The sequence below is a fragment of the Aythya ferina genome (genome assembly GCF_964211825.1).
Source record: "Aythya ferina genome assembly, chromosome: 9".
Lineage (NCBI taxonomy): Eukaryota > Metazoa > Chordata > Aves > Anseriformes > Anatidae > Aythya > Aythya ferina.
The window spans coordinates 19,950,950-19,977,942 of record NC_140305.1 but is presented as its reverse complement, the minus strand read 5'-3'; the positions used below and the strand labels follow the sequence as shown (position 1 = coordinate 19,977,942).

At 38.2% G+C, this 26,993-nt stretch overlaps 1 protein-coding gene across 4 annotated transcripts in view; it reads left to right on the top strand.

Moving 5' to 3' along the window:
* Positions 1-26,993, top strand: part of LOC311441202 (uncharacterized protein) — a 320,517-nt gene that overhangs the window by 236,954 nt on the left and 56,570 nt on the right. For all 4 annotated transcript variants that reach the window (XM_084528985.1, XM_084528986.1, XM_084528984.1 and 1 more), the window contains exons 4-5: positions 15,195-15,237; positions 24,157-24,331. In XM_084528985.1, coding sequence (XP_084385111.1) covers positions 15,195-15,237; positions 24,157-24,303 — 190 coding nt within the window. In that variant the 3' untranslated portion in view covers positions 24,304-24,331. The remainder of the gene's footprint in view (positions 1-15,194; positions 15,238-24,156; positions 24,332-26,993) is intronic.

Below are 26,993 nucleotides of genomic sequence, written 5' to 3'. Positions count from 1 at the left end.
TTCCAGTTGGAAATTCCTCACTTTGAGTATTTGCTATGATGAGAGTCATATAAATCTGTGGGGGAGGAAAAAAAAAAAAAAAAAGATGAAGAAAAAAAGAGATGATGTGCCAGAATGGGTAACTTGATCCCACCCAAAGACAAAATAAGGTGCTTGTCTCTGTATCTGTGAGTTTTATGAACGTGTATATCATTTATCAGTGCTGACATACAGTTTTTTGTTATTGTTGCTGTTAAAGCTGTGATTTTGGAGGTTGGGATACCTAAGACTAGGGCAATCCTAGCTTTTCTAAAAAGCATCGATCCCATGAAGTAGTGTACGAATGTGTTCAAATGCATTTTAGTTGTTAATGGGATTTTAAAATGTTGTTTACTTGAACTTGAATTCTCTAACAGCAGTGTTGATTCAAGGGACAGTCCATGGTAGCACAGTCTGACTGGTTAAACACTGAAGTTGGTTGGGCCAATGGCTTCCAGGAAAGAGAGAAGATGCCAGTTTTATTTTGTGACTGTCAAGAAGAATTCTGTTTTTGATGGTCGCGTTTGGGCAACCATCCATTAGGGTCTGGACTAGGATAGCTGATGCACTCCTTCCACACAGACTTCTGACAGCTGTCAAAAAGTAATGGTTTTCTGTTACTGCCGACACAGGCCAGATTCAAACCAATGACCAAGAGGTGAAAGGCTCTGCATCCCATTAGCAATCTTCCTCTGTACATTTCTTCTATTGTTAGTTTTTAGTATCCTTGAAAACTTACCCTGCAGAACCTCACTGGCACCAGTTGATCATAAAATAAGACATAAGAAGTTTAAGTGCATCTATTTTGAGTTTTAGGCCAATTCCTTCAGTCTGATATTTTATCTCCATTCTCAGCTATGTTTTTTTTTTTTTTTTTTTTTTTTTCCTGTTTTGATAAATGGATGATATATCATAGCCTTCAAGTTTTATTTTCTACTCAAAGTTTTTTTAGGCATACTAAAGGACACAATCCTAGAAGCTAGAATGTAATTACAGATTTTGCATCTCCTGTATGACCTGTCAGAGAGTCTGCTATCTCTTATAAAGCCATTCCAGCATATACTTAATGTCAATTTGATAGAAGAAACACTTTCATAGGTTCTCTTTGATTGACACATTTAAAATGACATCAGTTCCTAGTTTTAAAACCTATTGTTATTAAGTCTCTGTTGCTATTTATGTTAGAAATATGTGCGTGTATGTCAAAACAATATATCAACTTTGCTGATTGGCTGCACCTAGAATGTGTTGCCAAGGTAACAGAACAATTGGTTTTAATCTTTTCTAAATTGTCTTATTTGTTTGTTTCATATTCAAAGTTTCATATTTAATTTTCTAAAAGCAGAATTGGTTGATTATTTTAAAATATATATTTTTTAAAACCATTGGTGCATTCAATGCATTTTATGAAATGTTCACAGAAACACACTTTTTGTCAAGATTAAAAAGAGTAAGCAATTATGGATTATTTGAGATAAATATCTATTACTGTGTTACTAAGTACACAACTAGCTTTTTGGTTTGATATATCTGACAGTTGTTGGTTATATTTTAAGCAGTATGTAGTGGATTCATCACATTTGAGTTTTCTTAGATAGTAAGACCTCCATGTAGGATTTGTGCCTTGTTTTGTAATGCTAACTGCATTGTTGGCATTATCAAAATATGAGTAATTACCTTGCTTTGGTACTTCCTGATTTTGGAAAGGTACCTCCCCATCCAACTGGAAAAAATGTTCATTATTTGTTTGAGAGGTTCTAAATCCCCATCATAGACAAATGAGTATTAGTATGAGGAACACTTTCTGTTCATGTCTGGAAGTAAATTTTGATTTTTCAGTATGTAATTTGAATAAGATTTACCAAAATTTGTGATTTACTCTCCTGTTTGGTTATAAAGCAAACCCCAGTCACCTTCTCATATGTGCTGTGGTCAGGCTAAATCTGAGAGAACCTCAATTAAAATTTACTCTGTTCAAATGCATCCCTGTTGATGTCATCCCAAACAATGATGAGTATTGTGGACTCCTGGGTTTTAGCTGGGGTTATGTGTGGTAGACAAAGTCTTTGTTTATGACTTTCCAGGATCACCTAGATGCTTCTTGGTTAGTGTATTTCAATTATATGCATGTACATATGCAACATATAGGTAGGCTTTCATCTTTTGAGTAAGCTTATTTCTGTACTTGTATACATTTACAATGGAATTTAGGAACAAAATCTGAAAGCTAATTATGGTTTTCCATCATCCTCCAAATTAACATCAGGAAAGGCACATCCGTGACAACCAGTTCAGGCTTAAGTGGGCCTGGGCAAGAAATAATTTATCCCCACAAACTTTTCCAAATTATCGTGCTATGAAACTGTTAAGTGAAGCATGAACCGAAAGATAATTTTGGAGTAAGCTTTTTTCATTTTTTCCTGAGAATAGTGAATTTAAATCATTTTTTTCCTCTAGAAACTTGCCTAATGTGGGATTGTGCGTGTATGAAAATTACTGTCCCAAGCTTTGCTGCTGGTTTGGCAAAGAGATTGCAATATCTATCACAGAATGAGAGCGGCTCTATATCCAGGTATATTTTCAGGAAAATGATAGATTAGGTCTGTCCATTGATTACATCAAAGAGGTTATAAGATCAGTGTATATGTTCTGGTTAAGGATGTATCATCATACTTATTAGGATGTGTTCCAATAGTCTTCAGGTTTTTTTTAGTTGATGGCAAAATAAGATCAGAGAGATCTTACACCTGTAGGCTATTTTTAATTGATGGTAAAAGAAGATCAGAGAGATCTTACACCTGTGCAATGTTTCATTGTCCTTTGCCACATTATACTGAAATGTTCTGTAACTGTAACCTCAATAACATGATAAATACTGCATGCACAGTCCAAAAGAGCATATATTACAAGAAATTTTATTACTTAAGTAAAGAAAACATATTGTTGATATGACTACAATGGAGAGATTTATGTTGGGAAAGATCAACAATGCAAATACAGACTCGCCAGGTTCTACCTGAAGAATGAGAACAAACATAATATTTCAGCAAAAAGGAAGAAATACACTTAGAACTCTCTTGGCCAGTTTTTCAGGAATCAGTTTTCACAAGGATCATGGTTTGTGTTCCCAACCCACTCTTTGATGTTATCAAACTATTGTGTCAACTGTTTTTCCTGTTATATTATTTTGAAATGCTTTCCAAGGGCTGGTATAAATGTAAATAGTTAGGCATTTGTCTGAGTTCAAGTTACACCTAAAATACATAAAACAATTGTCTTGATCTTAATGAATAAACTTCACAGTATTAGCATTTGCAAAGAATCAGATTAAGAAAAGTAGCATGAAAATAATAAAACTCCGTAATTGATTTTACAAATATAGTATAACCTACCTGAAAAAAATATGGGAAAACTGGAAGATATGGCTGTGGGATGGAGCATTATTCATGTTGATAAGGTGGTGTGCATAATCAGCAGATATATCTGGAAGAAAATGCCATATAGGTTCATTAAAAGTGGTTAAACTTCATAATGAAAACTATATGCAATGACAATGACAGTCATAGAAATATAGAGTTGAATGTGGTTTTGAATGGATGAAAGATAACATGTTCTCAGGGGAATTTTCAGCAGAGCAAAAGCTCATGGGCCATGCCCTGTTAAGGAAGGAGTAAAAGAGGCGTGAGTGTAAAGAACATGCCAAGATCTTCTAGAGTGTCCTGAAAGTTATTTCACAGCCTGAAAGAAAGTTTTATACTTTGGGACCCATGCTGTTTGATGCCAAGTGGCAGGTGACACATCCACCTAAGACTGTGAAGTATTTGTGTGCTCTTAATCCTGGCCATAAAACAAACAGTGGCTCAGGTAGAGTATAACGCTGTTCCCACATCAGTGAATGTAATGAGTGTAGAAAATGATAGAAACCTAGCCCTTTTGTGCTATAATATTAATCTGAACTGGCACAACATAAGTCCATTTTTACAACAGAGATTGGACAGAGAATAGGAAAGGAACACACGTCAGCTATTCTTCCAACAAATCTAAATAATCTAATCTGGTGTGTGGTCCTTCTCAGAAGCTTGTCCAAGTCTGATTAGAAAATTATGTTTTGTTGTTGTTGTTTCTGATAACAAGAAGAGCCCCAACATATTCTCTGTTTTAAGAGAAGGCTCAAGTTCCAGCCAGTTCAGTTGGCATTAAGGACTTCAGTCAGAAAAACACTTCACATTTCTGAATGTCAGAATCTCTTTAATTGAAGAAAGTTACAGCTATATTCTGTACTTGAGTGGTGCAATTTTTTTCTGATCCTTTAAATGTACCAAGCACCAATCTTTAGCATACTGTGGGCTGGAAGAACTACTTTGCAATCTGACTGGCATCTGAACACCCTTTCTGAGTACATGTTCTGTACTTTAAAAAGCAGCCGATTCCACCCCCTTGCTGTCTGGCTTTTTACACTGAATACAATATTCATAAAGGGGACCAGGCTGACAGCTTCAGAGAACAACACCCTCTCCACAGAGAACAGCCGCTGAATGGTTCGCCAGGCCGCCTGGCCTGGTCGTGCTTCAGACCTGTTCTGAGGAGACCACTTCAGGGAGCACCAAAACAACTGAATGGGCACATCCCTCCAGCTCCCTGGTTCTTTTCTACCTCTATCAGTTTGTGTCAACTGTGGAGGTGAATTTAAAGATAGACACTCGCTGTTGGGAACTGGGATGTGAACCCCACACATCACAGAGGCCCCTCTATATCTGCCATTCAGTGCTGCTGCCTGGTCCTGCTGCCATGGCATTCAAATTGCTACCTAGAACTGGTCTTTAGATTTGCTGAGTCTCCTCTTTATGACTTGCTGACTTCATGACTGGCTGAGGAGGTACTTTATGACTTGCAGAGTCACCACATCCTGACTTGCTGTGTCACCACTGCATGCCTCACAGCTTGCTGTGGTGTGACACCACGACTCTCTGAATTGATGCTTGGTGACGTGCAAGGTTGCAGCCAGCACAGGTGCCGCTTGTTGAGTCATGGCTTTGCAGTTTGCAAAATCTTGTGACCTTGTGACACATCCACCTTCCTTGCAGTCTGTCGGGCTGCTGGCTCTCTGTGGAAGAGCAGTGTCTCTCCTCAGCACAAATTTAAAACCTTGTCAAGAAGTGTGAGAAGTATTTTCCAGTTGATGCCGAGGTGCAAAGGGCAGAAAGTACAAAGTCAAAAGTCTGTCTTCTACCAAGGTCAATGGACTGTCTTTTTTTTAACTTGGCATTTGTTATCACTTTCTTTGCCTCCTGGCTGTTGCCATCCTTACTGGGTTTTGTTTCTTCTTATTCTTGTGCAGTTTGTTTCTGTGAGTTTTCTATAAGGCTGCTAAAATCCAATATTGCATTGGAATTTGTCCTTTTAAAGTGTCATCTGGCTTTGGCACCAAAGCCATCCTCATGATGACAACCATGAGATGCTGTCTAGCTATCAGAGAGCTGAAAAGAAAGGTGCTTGCAAAAAGTCCCAACCTGTGCAGGTCAGGGACTCTCCAAGTCCTGCTGTGGGCTGGTAGGCTGGACCAGGACTGAGCTTCTCCCACAGCTGGGACTCATCCTGCCAAGTTTTCTTATGCCACATAGCAGCTACTTGATAATTCCTCATGTCTTAGCTGCTGCTGCTGAAGAAATTTGGCTGGTTACCCACCTGCAGAAAACCTGCCCATCTTTTGCATGATGTGCAGTGCCCTCAGGAAGCAGAAAGCTGTGGGTGCTACTGGAAATCTGATGGAAAAATATGAGCTACTGTAGGATACATCCTGTAGCATGTTCAAAGAGGGATAAATGCATTTGTTTTTTGTGTGCAGGTGAAACCAGTGTTGTTACGGAGCATAATGCCTTGCCTTTCATATACTATAGATATCAGTCTTCTACCTACTCTCTCTGTCCTGGCTGTGCTAAACCAAAGTCCACATTCTGTATTCTAGCAACAAAAAGGTTAAAGGATTCCCCGGAGTTAGCATACTGAAAGGCAAGGTAAAGTACCAAAGCACCAGGATGGCTTTTGTGGTTTATAATATGTCAATTTGTACAGTAAATAGGGTCTGTGTTTAATGCTCCCCTGCAGCGACAACTATTAATAATAAAAGGCCTTGAAAGAAACTGAAGTTTCATGATAAAGTATTTCTGACAGCTAGCTCCTCAGCACAACAACTGTTGTCCCCAGAGACTCATTCAACTTTCATTTGAATCATGGAGAAAGAAGACCAGCTTGGAAGATGTTTTTCTGGAGTGCAGAGGGGCACTTTGATCCTAGCTCAGATAACAGCTGCTCTACCTGAGCGGATTTTCGGGTAGATGTATCCTTCAGCCCAGGTAAGCCTCAGGGGAGGTGTCTGGTTGACCTCAAAGCTCAGGAAAGGCACCTGATACCTGAGGGAGGGTCTTTGAATGAGCAAGAGGACCTGGCATCACATTTTATCATTCTGTCAGTCTCGCGTTTCTGGCAAGAGACAGCGTACACAGGAAGGGAACTCCTGAAGGGATTGAAGTCGCACCTTGATTTTTTTTTCCCATTGTAAAATAAAAAAAAAAAAAAAAAAAAGAGGCAGAAAGCCAAAATACTTTGATTAGATTTTGTCTGTACTATTGTGTTTTCTCACTGCCCTTAGAGAGTACAAAGCACTTCATTTGGAATCTATGACCCTGATTTCTCGAAGCTGGAGCAAAAAGCAAATACCTGATATTTGATAAACTTCTCAAAGTAAAATGAAACTGTTCATATAGTGCATATAAGAGCTACAGTGATGGACATTATGGAAATCCCTACAGTAAACAGGCAGTGTTTGCTGTTGCAAAATGTGGCAAATTCTTTGATACTTACACAGACAAAAATCCAACTGAAATTAATTCTTTTTCTGGATATGATACAATAAAGATTACTGAATTTTATTTTTTTCCCCCATCAACAGCATCTATACTGGTTCATGTAAATGAACGTGCAAAACATATCAGCTTTTTTGACTTCAGATAAAGTGACAAGACACTGATTTTTCAAAACTGATTTCTCTTTAATAATTCTTTCTTCTTTCCCGTGCCTGTCTTTGTGACACTGAGGTAAAATCAGAGTAGCCCAGATAAAGATTGTACTAACAAACTTTCATTTTTTACTGCAATGTTTTTTGGAAACAGCCTCCTTAAAAACTGTTGCTTCATTTATTATGATTCTGTTCATTCTTTTCTTCACCAAGGATATTTCATCACTCATTCAATGAACATGAAGTAGGGAAACACTCAAGATATCCCTTGATCTGGAATCTCTCATTATGTCTTTGATACCCTAACTCTGTCAGTGATAAAGACACTTGCTGAAGCCAATAGCTTGTAAGGCAGGAGAACTTCTTATACCGACTGTCTTCTAAACAGCTTCAGAAGATTTTCAAAAGAAATGAGAAACCTGCTGATCATACACTTTGTGAGCTTCATTAAAAGGGTAAAAACGAGCGGTGCTATTGCAGGAAAACAAATGAAACAAGTGTCTAAAAAAAGCTAAAACTTTGGCTCTGTCACAGTGAGTACAGACTGGGGGTAGTCAATTTGCACCCTGAAACCACTGCTGAGTCTCCAGTCTGAGAGCACGTTGATTGTTTTGTGGCATTCAAAGCAGAAATCTTGTATAGCCCCACTCTGTTGGGATATGGCAGCTCCCCATGCTGTTGTGTGGAGGGGCAAGGGGGAATTATTTTAATTGTCAAATTTGTGAGATGAGGATGGTGTAGTATGGAGCATGGATTGGAATTCTTTGCAGGGGTGGCTTTTGGTGTTTCTGAACAAAAGCTGCTTGTGAAGAGAACAGACATTCCCAAAGCCCATCCCCGCAGCCAATTTTCAGTGACTTTAATGGGACCTTTTCTTGTATAAAGACCAGGGACAAGCCAGCTGCAGAGCACACACACGAAGGCTTCCTGTGGCTTCCCGTGGGACTGAGATGTGGCAGAGAGGCAGCAAGGTAAAACAGCCCTGCTTTGGAAAATTTCACCTGCTGAAAGAGGCTTTGGAGGAGATATTTGAGGATGAAGGATTTCTGTGGTGCTTTTGTATAGTTTACACAGCCGACCTTTTAAACTGCTAACAGAGTACAGAGCCTAGAAACATTCACAGTTGCTCCTAAGTTAAGGGTTTTGTCCTCTTGAGCCATTACATTATCTGAGTATAAACCAAAGAGTTTTTGGCTCTGAATAATTTAGGTGAAAGAGTTAGCCCTAGGCCAGGTGCTCTACTTATGCAGATGGTGAGATAAATTATTCAGAAGAAGAGACAGGTAAAACAGATGGGAAAGGCCGCCAAAACAAGACACCCAGAGGGCAGCTGTTTTACAGCTCCCCCGCAAAGCACCTTACTTACCAGGAGGGCCGTGGTAATGAGTGAAGCAGTGGTGTTGAAAATGAACTTTGCCTTGTTAATTCATGTGGTGGTCACAGGGAATACAGGTACTGATGCCTAGAAGCAATCACCACTAGTAGTTTAGGCCTTTGTAACCCATGCTTTAATGTTAGAGAGCACATTCTCAAAGGATTTGCCCTATCGGTAGGACAGAGGTTGCTAAATTATTTGATTTTGAAAATGAACCCCAGTGGGAGGGGAAAAATACACTTCAGGAAATATTGGCTTAATCTAAACAATGACACTTTTCAAACAGCTTATGCTGCCACATCATCCAGTTGTGTTTTCTCTTTCCACATATATAGATTTTTCATTTTGATTAAACTTTTGCTGTCTGAAGTAGATTTTTCAAGGCAATTTAGGATTCTTACTACTTCTGTTTATGGTCACATGCGTCAATTTTTATAGAACCCATCATTTCAACTATGAAAAATAAAGGCCTTTGATATTAAAAGTACTCAAATAGTCCAGGAACTTATGCCAAAGCAATGAAAAGTTCTAAATTATCTTGCTATTTTTACTGACAAGTGAATATTTTACTGGCTTTTACTGTCAGTCAATGTTTGATTATTTTGCTAATGACAATCACTAACTTTCCTGATGGTTGGCAATGTAAGACAAGTGTCATGAATGTATACAAAAGCTGACACAATTTTTTAGGAGGCTAAATAAACAAATCACTGCAGATCTGATTTTCTAAATTACATTCCCATAATAGAACACCTACTTCATATAGATATTCTCTCTGGCTTTGAGGAAATAAATAATTTGCCTGCGTAAATGGCAGATCAGATGCATAATAGGCCATGTCTGTATATGCAGTTGCACTTTTTAGGCAATGGGAGATAGGTGCTTCCCTGTGCACAGTTTCACTAGGGATGAGCTTTTATGAAGAAAAGATCTCTCTTTCTCTTTCTTACTTCCCTGCCCTGCCAGGAGTGAACGGTGAAGAACACAAGCCACAAGGAAGAGGAGAGAAGGAAGGAAGAGACATGAGCAAGAGAAAGGGAAACCGATGACAGACTTAGCTAAAGGAAAGCAATGTGAGGAAAGAGTGTTTGTGTGTCAAGCACCCGGAGATCCCTCATGTATTTCCTCAGCCTAAAGACTGGCATCAAAGTTGCCCTATTAGAAAATGGCACCAAAGTTGCCACATCCCCTCTATATTCCTGGAGAAGCTGACTGACTGAAGGATCTCAAAAACTTCATCTCTATTTTCTGTCTCTCTTCTTTGTTGTGTTACTCAGTGTGGCTGAACCCTCTGGGGCAGAAGCTGTACCTTTGTATTCTGTGTCTATGAGAGCATAATGAATCTTCAGCATTACTGGGGGTCAGGTGTAAGTGTAGCACAGATAATGCCAACACAGATATTCCTCTTGCAGAAAGCACACTTGAATGTAGATCCAGTGCAGCAGCCCCCTCCCTATGATCTTTAGATTGTATTTCCATGCAGAAAAGTTTCCATGGAGAAAGCACATTCATGTTGCAATATAGGTTATCATAATAATGATTTCTCTGTTAAGGAATAATCTAAATGTGCCAGAGAGCTTTTGAACTTAAAGAAAGCTTTTTCAGGTATAGATTTTTATTTTTTATTTTATTTTTTTTTTAAACATGCATTTATAGTGTGAAAATGAAAATGTATAGGTGAAAATGAATTAACTGCAAAACAGAATTTTGGCTTCACTGAAAACTCGGGATAAAAATGTTAGAAAAGTGAAACCCTTTATTTGATCTCAAATATCTGTAAAGTTAGCACAGAAGGACACAAAGTTACCCATTCAAACAGTATTTTTCCTTTTTAACTTTACTCCAATGTAAAAGTTCTCAAATAACACTTCATGTTGTTATTATTTCCCAAAGTACATGCAAAACAGCATTCTTTGTGATCCTAAAAAAAAAGTTTCTTCTGTTGTCTTACAGGAGTTTTAAAAATATATTGTTAGATATTCTTGCAGTCGATAGGGTTTTCTCTGAGCTGACATTCTGCTTGTACTTATCAAAGATATAATGTAAGACCAAGAATCTCACTTATTTTCTAGTTAGACAAGTGTGTGTGTTAGCCAAGGATGACACTCTGTCAATAAACCTTTTCACTTTCTTTGTGCTTCCTTTGATCTCCAAGGAGGATTTAGCCATCCTCTTCAAAGAAAACAATATCTGCCGATGTGCGTCTTTCCTGGTTCCCTCTTCATATCTTTTCTTCTTAGTGACCATCATTGTGGCTTCTTGACTTCTTTCGTTTGGTCACCAGCTCTGATGTACTTGAAATATTTACTCTTCTTTTATGTCTGTTTTTTTTTTCTCCCGTGTTCTTATCTTACCACCATATTCATTAGCCATTTTTTCTGGCTCTTTCTCCTAGAAATGCAGATGTTTTTGATCTCAGCTGTCTTCAGGGAGCTGTCCCATAGTCCTACCTATCTCTAGCACTGCAGCATCTCTTCCTTCCCATCACAATCCTCAACTGTGTTCTCTGCCATCATTAGCAGAGGAGTTCTCTCCTAGTGTCATCTTGGATTTCCTTTGTTCTACTCTTTTGCCAATCCACATCATCAAAAGGATCTTCCTGAACAAAACTCTGGCTCTCTCTCATGCCTGGAGTCTTTGTTTGTTTGCTTGTTTTTTACCATTGTTGCTCATATTGATTAATTCATTCAATAATATTTCCCTAAGTTTATTGTCTTTTACTAACTTAATGATCACCTACCTCTCTCACCTGCATGCCTATCTATTCCCTATGCCACATTTTTTCTTCTGAATAAATGTTTGTTACACAGCAAAGAGATCCTTTAAATACTACTTAGAAACTCTTTTCAAATCATGTAATCACCTTGCAATTCTCTCTATTCAGTCTAGCTCCTGTTTACTGTGAGTTCCCATCCTAAAGGAAAAGTGTATATATGTGTGTGTGTATATATATATGTATACATCTGCATTAGCAATATGAGTCAAATTATCAGTAGTTCAAGAAGGGATTGTTGTTTCACCTCATTAAAAGGTTTTTCTCTTTCCTTATCAAGCTTAATAATCAGTAAATGAGAAAGATCACAAGTGTCATCTCCCAAGTCCTGGGGCAGTTTGAGGCAAAACAAGAAAGCTATTCTCTTAGAAATTGCTTGCTATGTCAATGCAGATAAATGAGTTTTCATTTAGTTTGTTGAAAAACAGCATCATCTGCATAGAAAAAAATAATGCAGCTAACAATTCTGAATTGGCACAGGCTGTGGGAGAAGTAGGATGTAGCAGTAAACAATCACCTACTTATCAATGAAATTAAAAAGAAAATAAACCATTGAAAGTCATTTATTTTCTCCACTTTTGAATGTGTATATAAAAACATTAGAAAATATTTAAGAAGTGATGCTAAGACAAGGTAAACTCATTTGGCTTGAGTATGTGAACAATTCAATTGCTTTGCAGGCAGACATGGCTTTAATAATATCCATCAGTGCATGACACTTCTTATTTAAAGGCTGCAATCAACATTGACTGGGTCATTTAAACAGAGAAGAGGTGTCATTTATCCATTTATTTTGAAAGTTTTAAATACATGTCAGTAAATCAGTTTTCTAATATTCAGCCTAGTCAATTTAGTACTATTGAGTAAAATTCTTTGCTGTTGAGGTCAACAGAGTCAGGTTTTCACTCACCAACTCCCACAAAGTCAGCTGTCGTATGGATGCCGAACATCTGGATTGAGCCAGTTGAAGTTTTATTAAAACTTATTATGTTCTATTAAAATTAATAAAAATAAGAAAGCAGTAATATTCCTGATGTGATTGAAAAGGGTCATGTATGTTGGCTTCCACTGGGTGTATCATCAAATAGAAGAAAAACAGTTATGTTCAGTTGAGCTGAATTGTAAACAATAACAGAACTGAGAAAGATGTACTTCAAACCTTGAGAAATCTGACTGGTACTTTGGGAGTTTCTCCAGAAAAGAAGATAATGAATGTCATTCAGGAATTGACCTCATTGCATTATATGGTGTAGATGTCACCTACAATGACTCACACACCTTCATGGGTATAAATTGGTCTTTTAAGATAGCTTTATGCAGGTAAAATCTAATCTGTTCTCAAACCATCTTTGGTGTCTGATACAATTTTTACAGTAATATTTGTGGTGAGAAAGTGTCTTATACATCATTTAGGGGCTAGATCTACTAATCAGTTATGCTTTGAAGAGCCTGAAACTTTTGGCCTTCAGCTGTGAACGAGAAATCCTCTTTGTGATCTGATGCATGACTCGGTATCTTTTTTTCAAATGTCTGGAAATTAAGAGGGGCTGGCTCTTAAGTCAATACAACAGGATTTTTTGGCGTCTTTTCCTGTTAAGGTGAGTGAAATTTGTACAACTTAAATCATGTTTAGGCTGACAAGACTGGAGTATTGGATGTGTTAATAACTTTCCCTTACCTCTCATGAAATAATTCAAATTTTGTAAGTAGGTATGGGAATTAAAATTTGGGGGAGTCCATTTATTTTTCATACTTTTGGATGAATGTATTTCTTTCTATGGATCCCTTTGGCCAAGGTCTTTGATTATGGCATATTTCTTTCTTGAAGCCTCTTATGGTGGATGAAAACATTTGTACTATGCAAGCACCAGCTTTTATTATCAGTTATCTAATGTTCTTATCAGTTATTCACTAAAATGATCTAATATAATTGTTGTGAAATACCAAAAAACAATCTCTTTGCTGGCAGCAGTAGGCAAGACTTGCAAAGTAAACTCTAGTGGGCAAGTGAAAAGCCCCAGGTTTTGAAAGAGTTTATGTACATTAAATTATCTAAGATAAAATCCTATCCCACATAAGTCAACAGATAAAATTCATTTAACTTCTGTGTTCAGGATTTTGACCTGAAACATGCTTTTATGTACTTAACTAAAACCTGAGATTTATTTTTAAATGCAGCTGCTGTTTTAAGCAGGTCTGTATCAAAAATAAAATGGGAGGGGCACCAGACATACTACTAAAGTGCTAGATTAACAGAGGATGGATCCAAATCACTGCAGTGGACAGCCCAAGCCTTCCAAAGGAGGTCATATTTTGTCTAGTCAGAGCACTGCAGGACTAATATTTTTTTTTCTCTGTTACTTTATCTGTCGTGTTATGGTTCTTGCCTAGGAATAACGTGGGACATCTATTAGTCTCCATGAAGTAATGTCAAGGCAAGACTTGTAGGCAGACAGGCATAGCAGGTGGTTCATGTGCAAGGCACATGTGAGTTCACATCGTGTTCAAGGTACACATTTGCATTATATACCTCTTCTCTCTTAGCCATGACTCTCCCTCTCTCTCTCCTTCTCTCTTTTGAACTTTCTCATTCAAGTTTGCTACAATGTCAAACTAATTCTTGAGAGCTTTCAATTTCAAGATTAGCACATTCAAACCAAATAAAGAGAAGGTGCAAAGGTGACTGAAATGATGAAGAGAGATGCTTATAATCTGGAGTAGTAGGGTTGTGAGGAGGTTGTGCAATAGTGTCTAACTCCTATGTGGTCTGCTGAGAAGTGCTGCTCTGTGCAATGTGTCATGGCAAAAAGCCAGCAAAGAGGCCATAAAAACTGGCATCAAGTGAAGACACGGTATTACTGCCTTGGTAGAGCTTTACAGTCTTTAGCTCCTGATGCAGTAAAGAGAAGAAGAAAGGAATCTTGGCTTCTTAACGCCTGTTTCCATGTAAAGTTTGGTAAACCAAATTCTGACTGGCCTGTTGCAAAATAAAATGTTTGAATTTCACCAAGTCACAAGGAATAAGCAGTTATATCTACACAGGAGTGAATTTTGTCTGGGGAATTTGTGGAAGAACCAAGATAGGGAAATAAAGAACGAAAGTGACTCATTGGGATGGATTAGTGCAATGCTGTCTTAAGACGTAGCCACCTCCCTTCTCCAGCACCCAACATTTTCAAAGGAGACAGCCCAGGTGCAGGAAATCTGCTGCTGGGCAGCCCATACAGACATTGTATGTGCAAAGAGACTGCTTGATCTGTTCCCTCACAAGATCTGAAATGGGCCTGATGATTTGCTCTTTTCAAGATGCCTTTCCATTTTTAAGAGCTTGCCCTACCAATAATATTGTCAGAAGGAAGCTTAAAAATGTGGTCTTTCTGTCACATGAGGGCCTAAGGACCAAAAGGCACATGATTTTCAAATCATGTAACAGATCATGGTTGATATCACTCATGGAACAAGACAAAATTGAATGGAGGAAGGAAAAATATATAGTCGGTGAAATATTTTCAAGGGTTTTTGCTTTGATGGAAAAATACAGTAACACTGAAAATCTATGGAAAAAAGGAAGCAAATATTTTAGCTTTTGCATATATAAGTGTATATGTGGAAGCTATTATTAAAATACACCTTACTATAATGATTCATACAGAAGTTAAGCAGGATTATGAGACAAATAAAGGCATAACCATCCTCTTAAATCATGCTATACTGATCAAACAGCTCTGCGCAATACCCTAGCTATTTACCTACAACAAGATAAAACATGATTAGTGCCCATTACCAGTGTGGTAAAATGAAAATAATCTCAAAGCACACATTACCCAAGCAAAGAGTACTGAACTGAAGTAGAGCCAAGTAATAAATTTACACTCATCAAAGAAGTTATTAAAAAAATTATTATGAATTTCATCAAATATCTAATGTATGCCTCCATTTGCTGATTCAGCAAACCTCCAAATACTGCTTAATTTCAAGCATATAAATTAATAGTTTTCAATCTGGGTCTACAGGCAACTGGGAGTCCATGGTCTCCTCTTAAGAGCACCAGTAGAGGTAAGGAAGAAAACTAAGCTTTTAAAATTCATTATTCTGCTAGTAAACTTACAAGAATATTATATTAAAAAAATAAATAAATAATAATAATAATAATAATAAACCAGTATAAAACTGGTAATATAAGTAATCAGCCTTCTTGTCTATCCAAAAGCTTAAGTATGTGACATTATAGAATTAAAGTATTGCACACCAACTGTACATTCCTTCAACCTGTCATTGTTACATGTACTGATTTTACTGTTACAATAGTTAATCATTCAAATGTTGGCTATATAGGTCTCTTTATTGCACACATTATACAGAACAAAAGCAGAAAACACCACAGAATAAAAACAGATTCAATGCTATGCTGGAGAGGAAAATACAGCACAATCTTCCCAAGTGATATCATGACACAGAATTTAGTTCATTTGTATGTATTCTATTAAATACTTTAAAATGTTATAGGTTGAGCTCACCCTATGTTGTCTGGTTAAGGCTTCTGATACAAGTAGAAGTCCTCTCCCATGACTGCATGGGTGAGTGAAGGTCCATACTTCTGAGAAGTATTCAGCTGTCTCAGTCCTGTTAAAACCCCTAGGGAGGGTGTTCAACATGTTGGTAATGTGGACTCTGAAGTGCAATTCAAGTGTGTACCTATCAGGTTTAGATGCTGGATTTTCAAACTCACAGAACACAGGCAAATAAAACCAGTTTCCCGCACAGGAAGACTAAGTGCTATTCCCTTAGCTAAGAGTATTTTCATGCTAAAGTGGAATGGATCCATGTTGGATGCAGTCTTCTTTTAAGAACTATGGTCAAAATTTGTTTTTATAGTTTGCAAACTGTACTTTTGTCATTCACTCATTAATGTCACAAATCTTTAAGTTTTCACAACAATAATAATAATTTTGTTTTTAAATGGGAAGTCAGCATAGCATTTATCAGCCTGTACAATATTAATGTTTCAAAAAGTTATCACCACCTGAACGTAAGGCTTTATAATTCAAGATGCTTTATAAATCTGATTGAGAAGAAATCGTCACATTCTAATAAAATGGAGTAACTGGAGGCAGAGTGAAATGAATAGTCAGCAGCCATAACAATACTCCTGTAATTAAATATTTCACATCTCAAGGATGCCTATTCACAAAACACTTAAATAGCTCGTCAGTTTGGCCACTCTCTCGTGGTTGTAAGGAAAGGAACTCATTCAGCTGAGTGGACATCCTAATTGTGCATATTCTTCAGGGAAACAGTTTTTCACCAAGCTTTTGCAATTACACTGTCTCACATCTATAAAGTGCAGTGAAATCGGTCATATACCGTACACAGTTTGGTTAAAGAAAATCACTTGCAGGCTTGGGTTCTGCTTAGGTCAAAGAGCAAAACACTCCACAGAAGAGGTCAGCTGAATGTGGAGATCACGGTTATGGAAGAAGCTTTGTAACTGATTAGCAGGCAAATTGCTCTGAGGGTTGTCAATCATGTTTTGCTTCCTTCTGTACAAATGCATGTTTATTTTTAGTCTCCTAAGGCCTTGCTAGTACTAAGGCCTGCTAGCAGCAGGGCTGATGTGCAGCAGTGCAGAGCTCTCAGCTGCAGCAAGGTCAGGTGGAAATTGTGAAAGCTCAGCATTTCTCATGACTGGTCTCTAGACTGGGACAGGACAATGTCTGTCCTGAAAAGTAAGCCAGAAATTAAGGTGGCACCTGACTTTCCAGGAAAATGCTTCTGTAAGTGCCTTAGTATTTAGTAAAGTGTGTCTGATATGCTCAGCCCACACAAATGTAGAATCTGCTTGCATCCTGTCTCTGATTATGTCTCCTCCTTTAAGTTATAGCTGCACAAAGAAACACACATGCAAATATGTGTTTTCTAGATTTGAGTCTACACTTACCAAAAATGAAATAGCTTAATTGATGTCTGTGGCATTACTCCTGGTTTCTAAAAGTGTAAGTGTTGAACAAGGTTCTCTGTACATATGTATAAAATACCATTTAATACATATACCATAAAAAACATAATTTATCTATATTGATATAATCTCTATTTATATCTCTATTTTCCTTTTACAGTAAAGTAATACCAAACAAACTCCTAACTCTCCACATCCTTTATTTTTTTAATTTTATAAATCTAAAGAAAAAATGTCTCACAGCAGTCTACAAACAAACTGCATCTGTTTAATATTAAAGTGCAAAAAATAATAATAAAACCATTACTTTTGGAATATCCAAATAACCTGAGGAAAAATAGCATCCAGCTGGCCCTTGGTATAACTGGTTTTTACATCAGTTGGATGTTTCTGGGATTACCAGATTCAACACTTATCTTTAAGTAGGTTGAGTTTCTAAAGATGTAGCATCCAGAAACTTCTGAGTAATCTGTCCGCTTAGAAGTACAATATTGTGTTACCAGATCTGCTGAGCAAATGCACAATAAAGTTAATCCTTTGGTTCTGGAAAAGCTGTAGGTATTGCAATGGCAGATGTGCTGAAACAGAAGTGTTTACGTTTGTTCGGGCTTGTGAAGCAGCAACTCCACCATCTCACAAGTATATGAATTTCCTGCAAGCATTTAACTAAGGGCTATCATGGGAAAGGAAAAGAGCTCTGAAGGAGTCTCTGAATCCTCTTGGCAGAGTGGCAGACCTCTTCTGGTGAACTGGGTGTCACATGCCTCCGAGCACTAAACTGATTTTGGTATACAGGGAAAAGTATTACAAAGACCAATACCCGGTTATATTTAATAGGTTTTCCATTTCTTCCTTCTTCTTATGCCATATGGAAAGCAAGAAAAATATTAGGTTAAGGGCTTTGTGCTGTGCAGGTGTGATATGACTGTGGTTTGGCCAGAGCTTTGAGGCAGAGCTGCCTTCTAGACCTTTTATAGTGAGCTCTCCAGAGAAGACTGGGAGGGGGGCTTTAAACTCAGAAAGCCAGGTTGTGTAGAGCACAAATGAGTGGTGTAACCTGTTCTCCCCTTCCTGGCTTGGATTCCTAATGTCAACCCCACAGCCTCTGGTTGCTATTAATTTGGCAACAAGCCTTTGAGACAGTGGCCATATTCACCGTAGTGAACAAAAGTGAAGCCACTGGAAGGGCTTGGGGTGATTTAGTGCTTATTTGCTATGCCTAGTGTTTACCAAGCCATGCAATGTGTCATTCTCCATTGCAGAGAATGAAGACTGTGAGTTAGCTGTGCAGGGGTACATTTGCAGGTCAGGCATAAGGAGACACAAGACAAGGATCAGAATAGAACTCATAGGTCTCTACCACTGGGGCAAAAGGCACGCAAAGTCCTTCAGAGATAGTCACAGAAATTGAGGAGGACAAGACATGACATTGGTCTGCTCAGGTGGTAGATAGCTGGCAAATCAGAAAGGAAATGTGTTAGGTGCTGAATCTAAAAGTTCATCAACAAGAACTTGACAGAGATTTCACAAGCGCGTCTTTGGTTGCAAGTACAAATTTTGGATTCCAAAGGGCCTGGAATAACAATAAAATAGAAGACTGATATAAATTACATGGTTTAGATTCAGTGTTCAGTATTTGCATAGGAGTAGGAGGGATCTCCTAGATTACCAAATACATTCCTCTGCTGTTGTAAGCAACCATATCTTGTACTTTATGTATTTATTAAGCTCCACGGGAAAATTCTGATTTTTCTTCCTAGTTTTAATGGGAGGCTGTTTCCAAACTTCAGTCTTCCTGTGATCAGAAACTTTAATTTCTGGGTTCAAATTTATTCATTACTCATTAGTAATCATTTGTCCTTGTGTCATCTTTGTCCATTTGCTTAAGTATCTTTTCTCTCGCTTTAGTGCCTAACCTGAATGTATTTATAGAGAGCAATTATATCCGCTCTCAGCATGAATGAGCTTAGAGATGAAAGAGAGAAGGAAGCAAACATGTTGCTTCAGCCTGGACCAGCTGGAACCTCTTTGTTCAGACTCATGTAAAATATTTTGCAGCAGCTGAATCTGGAAGCAGCATTTGTGCAGCTCATAGCAATATGATACAAATCTAGCCACCTCGCAGCCTGATGAGATGGAAATGGACATTTCAAGCCACGATTGCTCTCAGGGTATCCATGGGTACTGTGGAATTGGGAGCACTAAAACTACAGTCCAACTTAGTTGGAGAATAACGGTCTGCATTTGATTGTGCCAAACACCCGTGGTAAGCCATTGCAAACATTTCCCACCATTATCACTTGTATTTTTCTAGTGTTGGGAGTAAGGTATTAGTCTGTGTTGGATTATCACTAGCTGTGTGGTGTATTTCAGAGGGGAGTCTACATGGTGTTATCTGCATGCTGTAGACTGTGGAGTCAGCAATTCCTTCTGTTATTCCCCAGAGTAGCCATAAGGCTGTCTCCTAGACTTCATCACACTAACGTAATCAGTGAAGAGAAGGAGTTGCCCATCACATCTCCTGGTCTTTCGGTACAAATTTCTAATTGGAATATGGAATCAATAATACAGTAATAATACACTCCACCATAGCATATATTCAGATAAATGGTTTGACAAAGAAACCCTTAGGGGAATGGCAATTGCAATAAACTATTGTTTTGCCTAGTGCCATTTCTTTGCCAGAAGTGGCAAGCATAGCTGAACAACTATATGGAGTGTTGGATGCTTTAAATATACTATTGTCCATCATTCCTTTGTATATAATTCTTAAATGCCTTAGAGCACTTTGTTGTGAATCAGGTTTTTAATTTTTTTTTTTTTTTTTTTGTATATAAAGTGCTTTTAGATCTAAAAGTGTTTATTCCTCTCATATATGTGTGTTAGTACTTGCCACCACTCATGCTGCAAAGTATGTTTCTCCTCCAATCAAAAATAATAATATTTGGGATTCCACAGACTGTGAAAGCAATGGAAAATTAAAGGGCCTTTAATTTGGAAGAACCTGCATCATGTAAATAAAATTATAGAAATACAATGAGATGCCGGTCATTGTATCTGCAAATGATTAGTTAATGGAGTAATGGAGTAATGCATCACAGTTTCTCTTCTGGAGGGTGGAGTTTTAGCCTGGCTTGAGATAAATCCAGCCCTCTCCTTGTGACTGACCTCTGCGCATCCTCATATAAGGGCAAAATTTGCACAAATTAGAATTCTTCTCATAGTTTGGTACAATCTATGTTGTCTTTCTTGAGGGAGACAGAGATAAAGAGTACTGTCAGTCAGGGTTGCGGTGCATTGACAAAGCTACATAAGGAAGCTTTAACTATACCTGATTTAAGTGTAAGATTCTTAAGAGGTTTTTAGAGAGGAAGAAAAACAGTGTGGTTGACCATGGCATTTCTCAAAGTTGGTCTGTTTTAAAATTCTGGGGACAGATTTGAGTTCACCTGCTCCTTTGCCCCTTGCTTGCCTGATCACAAGATGGAGGGCCACATGACAATCTAGAAAGGCACTGAACAATTCAGGAACTAATCAGAAATCAATTTTGACAGCCTACTCATTGGAATGGAATGAAAAAGCAGAGGTGGCAGGTTTTTTTTTAAGGCTTTAAGGAAGGGTGGTGATTTTCTCCTGTAATTCACAGAAACAGCAGATGTACAAAAGGAGAACTAAAACAAAAAGGACAAATGCAGTGTGTGGGAAAACCTGTTGGTTACCTGTCTTTGCACAACAACTCTTTTCATCAAGAAAACAGTTTAAATACAATGGAAGTTGTGCAACAGTATTCCAATTTGCTGGCAGCATTCTCATCAGTCTTCTTAACATATTTGTCACTGGTCCAGGTGTAAATACATAAAATAATAATAATAATCAGCAAACTGAAAATCACAAAAAATGTGGCCCATATGATTATGCTGGTAGGGTGATGCTATCTACTGTGTGACTGCTCCACACACACAAATGCACAGATGAAGTTTACTTCTTCTTCATGGGCATACCCCGGGCAAGGGTGGTGGCCAAGCACGAAAGGATGCACTTGTTTTAGAAGCACATACCATAATAAAGCTGCTGGTGTCTCCCATAGGGGAAAGAACTGAACCACAAAAAAAACATTTCCATAAGTCAGATTTGGTCCACAGGCCAGCAGCTGAACCAGGTAGCTAAATAAATATCTCTGTAGGAAATTTGGAAATTCAGACACATTATGAACAGAAAAACTAAAATGTTTGTTTTCAGGCTACTCAAGGGTATTTGGGGAAGGACCAAAGCAAACACAAAACTGATCACATCTTAGTATCTTTTTAGATTGAAAGGTGTTTTTTTTTTTTTTTTTTTTTGTTTTGTTTTTTTTTGTTTTTTTTTTTTTTTTTTTTTTGTTTTTGTTTTTTTTGTTTTTTTTTTTTTGGTAAAGAAAAGACCTAGTCTCTCAAGAGGACTTCCAAATCCAGAAAGAAATTAAGTAAAACCTCCTTGAGGTCCCTAGGCTCTTTTCTAATGTCACTGACTGTAGGTAAACATGTTCAACACTGTACTGATGTCCAATAGTGTCAAATTCTCCAACTGATATGAAGTTTCAACTCCTTGAGACCTGCCATCTTTTGAACAGTGCTAGATAGGTCCTGGCATCAAGAAGTCATAGTCCAGTTCAGGAACCACTGTGCTAGACACAGCTTTCACAAAAAGAAGATAAGATTTGGAGTCCCATTGGAGCAATGCCACATTGTTGTGGGATATTTTATTTTTTAATTGGAAACAAAACAAAACAACCTGAAGTTATCTGATGCTCTAGGCAAATGTACAAAGCACTTTTAAAAATACAATAGACATTCAAATGGGAACATTATTAATTAAAACCCTCCACGTACTGTACGAATGAAACGTTCTTCTCTCTACCTACTCAAGTCATTCATTCAGAAAAATCCTGGGAAAATAGTTAGGCTTTGCAATGTGCCCCATAGGTCAATGTATTCAGGCTCCAACAGACCAAGTGGGAGGAGTGAGTTCCAGAACGGGGAAATCTTCATTGCGAACTCCCTCTCAAAGAGAGTGCATTCAGAAATGTGCACAGCATGCTTACAGAAAAAAATGGCACTAGTCCTTTGCCCAGCTCAAATTTTAAATGAGTCCTTTAATATATGTATATGCAACCAAGGACAGGATGCTGACCTATGCTCCTGTCTGAAGCACAGTAGTGGAAAGGACTTTGAAGCCCTGTAGGATTTTCAGACCCACAGATTGCCTGCCTTTTTTTTTTTTTAATTATTTTTCTACTGTATATATCCTTATGATACAGATTTATACCACAACAACCCCTTTTCTCTGTGCTTTACTATCCCATATCCACTTTATTTAATAAAAATGGCATCCTTGAGAGTCAAGCAGTCCTTGGGCAGCTCACATGTTTTGTATGTTAAAAATAGCATCCGTGAGTTCTGGTCTGAAAACTATTTACTTTTTCTATAGTCCCATATCAAAAGTCCCCACTTAATATAGGGATGAGTCAAAGTCTGGCTGCAGAAGCCAAAGCCAAACTTCTCTCATGCTTTAAAGTTTGGTGTTGTATTTCAGATCCATCCCCTAACTCAGACTGGCTTTCAGTGCTCCGATCAGAACAATCCCTATCTTATTTGCTTGCTGGCTGCAAAACAGTAGGAAGATTGTCAGTACCCTGCCCAGGCCCTAATTAAAAATCCAAACTCAAATTTAGTATTTCAAACATTATTTAAAATATATGAAGATAGTCAGTCTATTGCTGTTGCTCATTACTCTGTTGAAACCTAATATTAGTAACAGCATGTACAGAGGACCTGGAGCATGAATTAATAATGAGGTGCTTGTGCTGGAAAACATGCGAGAGCCTGGTTCCCCAACTTGGCAGGCATCCGGCACAGTCTAGTTTGCTTTTCTCTGCACAGTGATCGAATCATCTGCTCAACAAAATCTTCAGGAAGGAAAGTATTTCTGGTTAGTTTACTTCCTCTGATGATCATTTACCAAAAACAATGAAGAACAAAGAGAATCAGAACTGAAGGGATCCACAACAAGGCAAAAAATCTTTAAACTGATGGTATTGTACTAGTGATCATATGGTAGTAGTGATAGCATCTGAGCACAATCCTCAAACAAGTAAGGACCTCTGTGCCATCAACCTGCCCCCATTGTACATGAAGCCTCTTCTTGAGGCTTTTGAGGTGAGTTTTTAATCAACTCTTTCCCCACTTCTCATTGTCCCATGAGAAAAAAATATCTGAACAAGAATACAGAGACAGAGCACAAGGCTTGTTAAAGCTTTTGGCCTAGAGCTAAGGATGTATCTGCAGGTTTTCTATAGATATCAGGAAGGAGCTAGCAAGTCACTGAGTTCTTCAAATGATGTTCTTCAAAATGAATCAAGAATAGATGTACAGGCTAGAAAATATCTGCATCGTTTGTAGTTTGCAATACATATATATATTTGCAATACATATATATTTATATATAATGTATGTATGCCTATATGTGCATTTAGAAAGATAATATAGACCTGTAAGCTGTATTTTTCATATGTGTAAAAATACTGTTAGATCAGTTATATAGTATAGAGACTAGGTGTATCTATTTTTATGTACGTATCTATGCATACTCCCTTACACATGCTTTACAGGAATCTGGCTTTCATCCGTCCTCCTGGTGCCCCATGCTGGCCTCCTCCACTCGTGCACGCTTCTCTCCTGAGGCTGAGCCCAGCTGCCTTTGTGTTGCTTTCTCTGTGCATGGAGGGAAACCTTCACCATTTGTAGAAAACAAATAATAGTTGTTGAAGTAGTTCATGCCCTGAAACTTTAGCTGTGCCCTGGTCTCACACACCCTTTTCCTTTAGGATAAACATACTGCTACCCACAGAGGATTTGGTGCAGGGTTCAGTTCTGGAGCCATTGCCTTGCTCTTACGCTATAAATAAAGTCGTAAAGGAGAAGGAAATTTTCCCGAGTAAATGAGAGAAATTATCACATAATTTTGTGTAATTTTTGATGCAGGGAACCGTTTTCTCCATGCACCTGTTGGGGGAGAGAAACAAGGCTGCTTCGACCATCAATCTGTGGGACCTCAGAGCTCAGCCTGAAAGCAACGGTGAAATGAAATACGAAAATTGCACTGCAGTAGAAGAGGAGTCAGCTATCTGAGGGCCTCTGCTGAAATCCCATCTTTCGGGTAGGGTTTCTTATGCATTTTCGTGTTTTGGTCACCTGACGGTCGCTCTCTGGCCTAATTGGTTTCCTAGTTAACAGACTAAGTAATGATGTAACCAGAGTGTGTGGGAACCAGACCTGTGTGACAGATACAATTTTTCCCAGCCATACTAATTTTGCCTGCTTACCTGGTTCTGCTGCTGGTTATCTAGAAATTTGAGCTACTTAAAGGATATAATGAGCTTAGCAAAGGTTGAGACACAGCTTAATCATTTAACATAAAATTATCACAAGCCACAAAATATATTTACTTGTGAAGTCCAGTTATTTTTCTCACTAAAAATCACTATATTTTAATATATATAGTCGTGTCTACAGAAATTATTTACTTTTGCTGTGGTTAGCTAAAGTGAGGATTAGTTGTAGCCTAAAGGAGAAGATCAACTTAGTTCAATTGCAAATGTCTCAGGATCTACTTTTTGCTCTTCATTTCCTGCTGTCCTGGAGTGCTCTCACAAACACATTGTTGCTCATTTGTGCAGGCCATATTTGTATCTCCATGCTCTTGTTATTGCTTGTATGTCAGGGCTTCAGAAAGCCTCCAGTTAAGACCAAGGTCTTGTGGAACTGGGCTCTATATAAATTTATACAGAGAAACAGTCCTCTACATGCAAAGGAGTTGCAACCCAAGTACATCAAAGCTTTGAAGAGACAGAGCAGAACCGTTTAGACTAATTTTTTTTTTTTTTTAATATATATATATATTTTTAAATCCTGAGAAACAGCTCCCATGTAAAACAATGAAAGTAACTGGGGAAGGGAGGTGAGATGGAAAGGGAAAACCTTGCTTGGAGGAGGTCAGTACAGGTTCCTTCTCCATGTGGCCAGATGAAGTGCAAAGGGCTTCTCCCTGCTGTAACACAAAATCACAGCAATTGCAAGCACCTCATACTGGGGAGACCCAGTCATGAGAGCAGCTCGAGTGAGGGATATGCCCACCACTCAGCCTTTGTGTGCTCCTCAGGCAGCTCCCATTTGCCCTTGCAGAAGGGTCTGCATCTCCGCACAGCCACTAAATGCTCTCTGATGAGGTGGGGTTGCAAGGCTGGATCTGTACAGAGCCTTGAGACAGGGCTGCTAGGCTGCTGCTGGATGGGGACAGAGCCTCAAGCAAACCCCATGACCCTGGTGGTTCTGGTACTGCAACGCAGCCAGCCAGCATGGCCTGCCTCTCCCTTTAACAGAGATTTGCATACATGTTTTATGTTTGTAAGACTGCATCTGGGTGTTGTTTCACTTTGCACCCAAAGACATATTCAGTGAATGGTAGAAACTGAGAGTAGAAACAAGAAGCTGGACTCCTAAGGTGATGTGAAACTATTTTATGTTTTCCGGGAACATAGGACTCTTAAATGTGATGACAGAAATGATGAAAGTAATAGGGCTTTGCATACACTTGACATAGTTAATCCAGTCAGTAAACATGATGTTAAAAAAAAGGGCACCCTGTAGCATTTCAGTATCTCTCTATTTGAAGTATATACGATGCCTAACATGTATGCAATGGATCTGGGGCCTGACATCTATTTAAACTCATTGGGAGCAATATCAAACATTAATGGGGATTAGTGTTAGAACTGGTGTAAACATAGCAAACAATCTGCTCTAAGTGTATGCTCACATTTCCATATGTTATGTAGGTAAGCAGAGCCATTGCAGAGGAAAGAAACCCCGAGAGGTAGTTCTCAGCTAACTGCTTCTGGGATTGGTAGAGGCAGACACTAGGAGGGCACAACTCTCTTATGATAGCTACATGCTCATAAAATGCAGTGTCTAGAGCTGCAATTTAGTTTTGTAAAGGGTAGGGAGGATTTAAAGAGATGCGATTCCATTGTGCAAAACCACTAAAAACCAGATAAAAATGATTTAGTACTTCCAGGTGCACTGTAACTCTTGGCAGGAAAAGCTAATTCCAGGTGTGTAACTTCAAAAAAAAAATTAAAAAAAAAAATCCAACTGTTGTCAAACCTGGATAAAATCATCAAGGTAGAAAAATAGAAGCTAAACTAGGAACAAAGTCCAAAGTATAGCTGCGGAAAGACAGCCTCTCCATTGAAGAAATTATTGCGTATAAGTGAATCTCCCTATTACTTAAGTAAACATAGCTTGATTATGGGCAATATTTCAAAAGAGATAAAGCTTTGGCATGCATGAGCACATAGAAAGATGACATATTCGCAGTGGGAGGTATGAGGTGGGGTTTCCAGTAGTGCCAAAATTTGTCTCACACAATACATGCTTAGGGTAGATCGAAAGCTGCTGAAGCAAAGAGCAAGTCTTTCCACTGTCTTCAACCGGCTTTGTATTCAGGGTTCACTCACGCTAGGAGAAAGGGAAAAAATACATTTGTTTCCTTATTTGCAGCCAAATCGTTTACACATTTTCCTTCTCTTTTTAAGCCTGGGGAACTCTTGTCATTGACTTCCTCAGGGGCAGGTCCTTAATCAACAGATCAAAATATAAGCTGTACCACAAAATGGAAAATACTATTATACCAGCTAAAGTGATTTGCTTGAGCAACACATGTGGTATGGGATATTATTATTCCATAATAGAACACACATTGATTCATTTGACACTTTTTTTACAAAAGAGCTTTTATTTATACAATGTGTTTATGGACA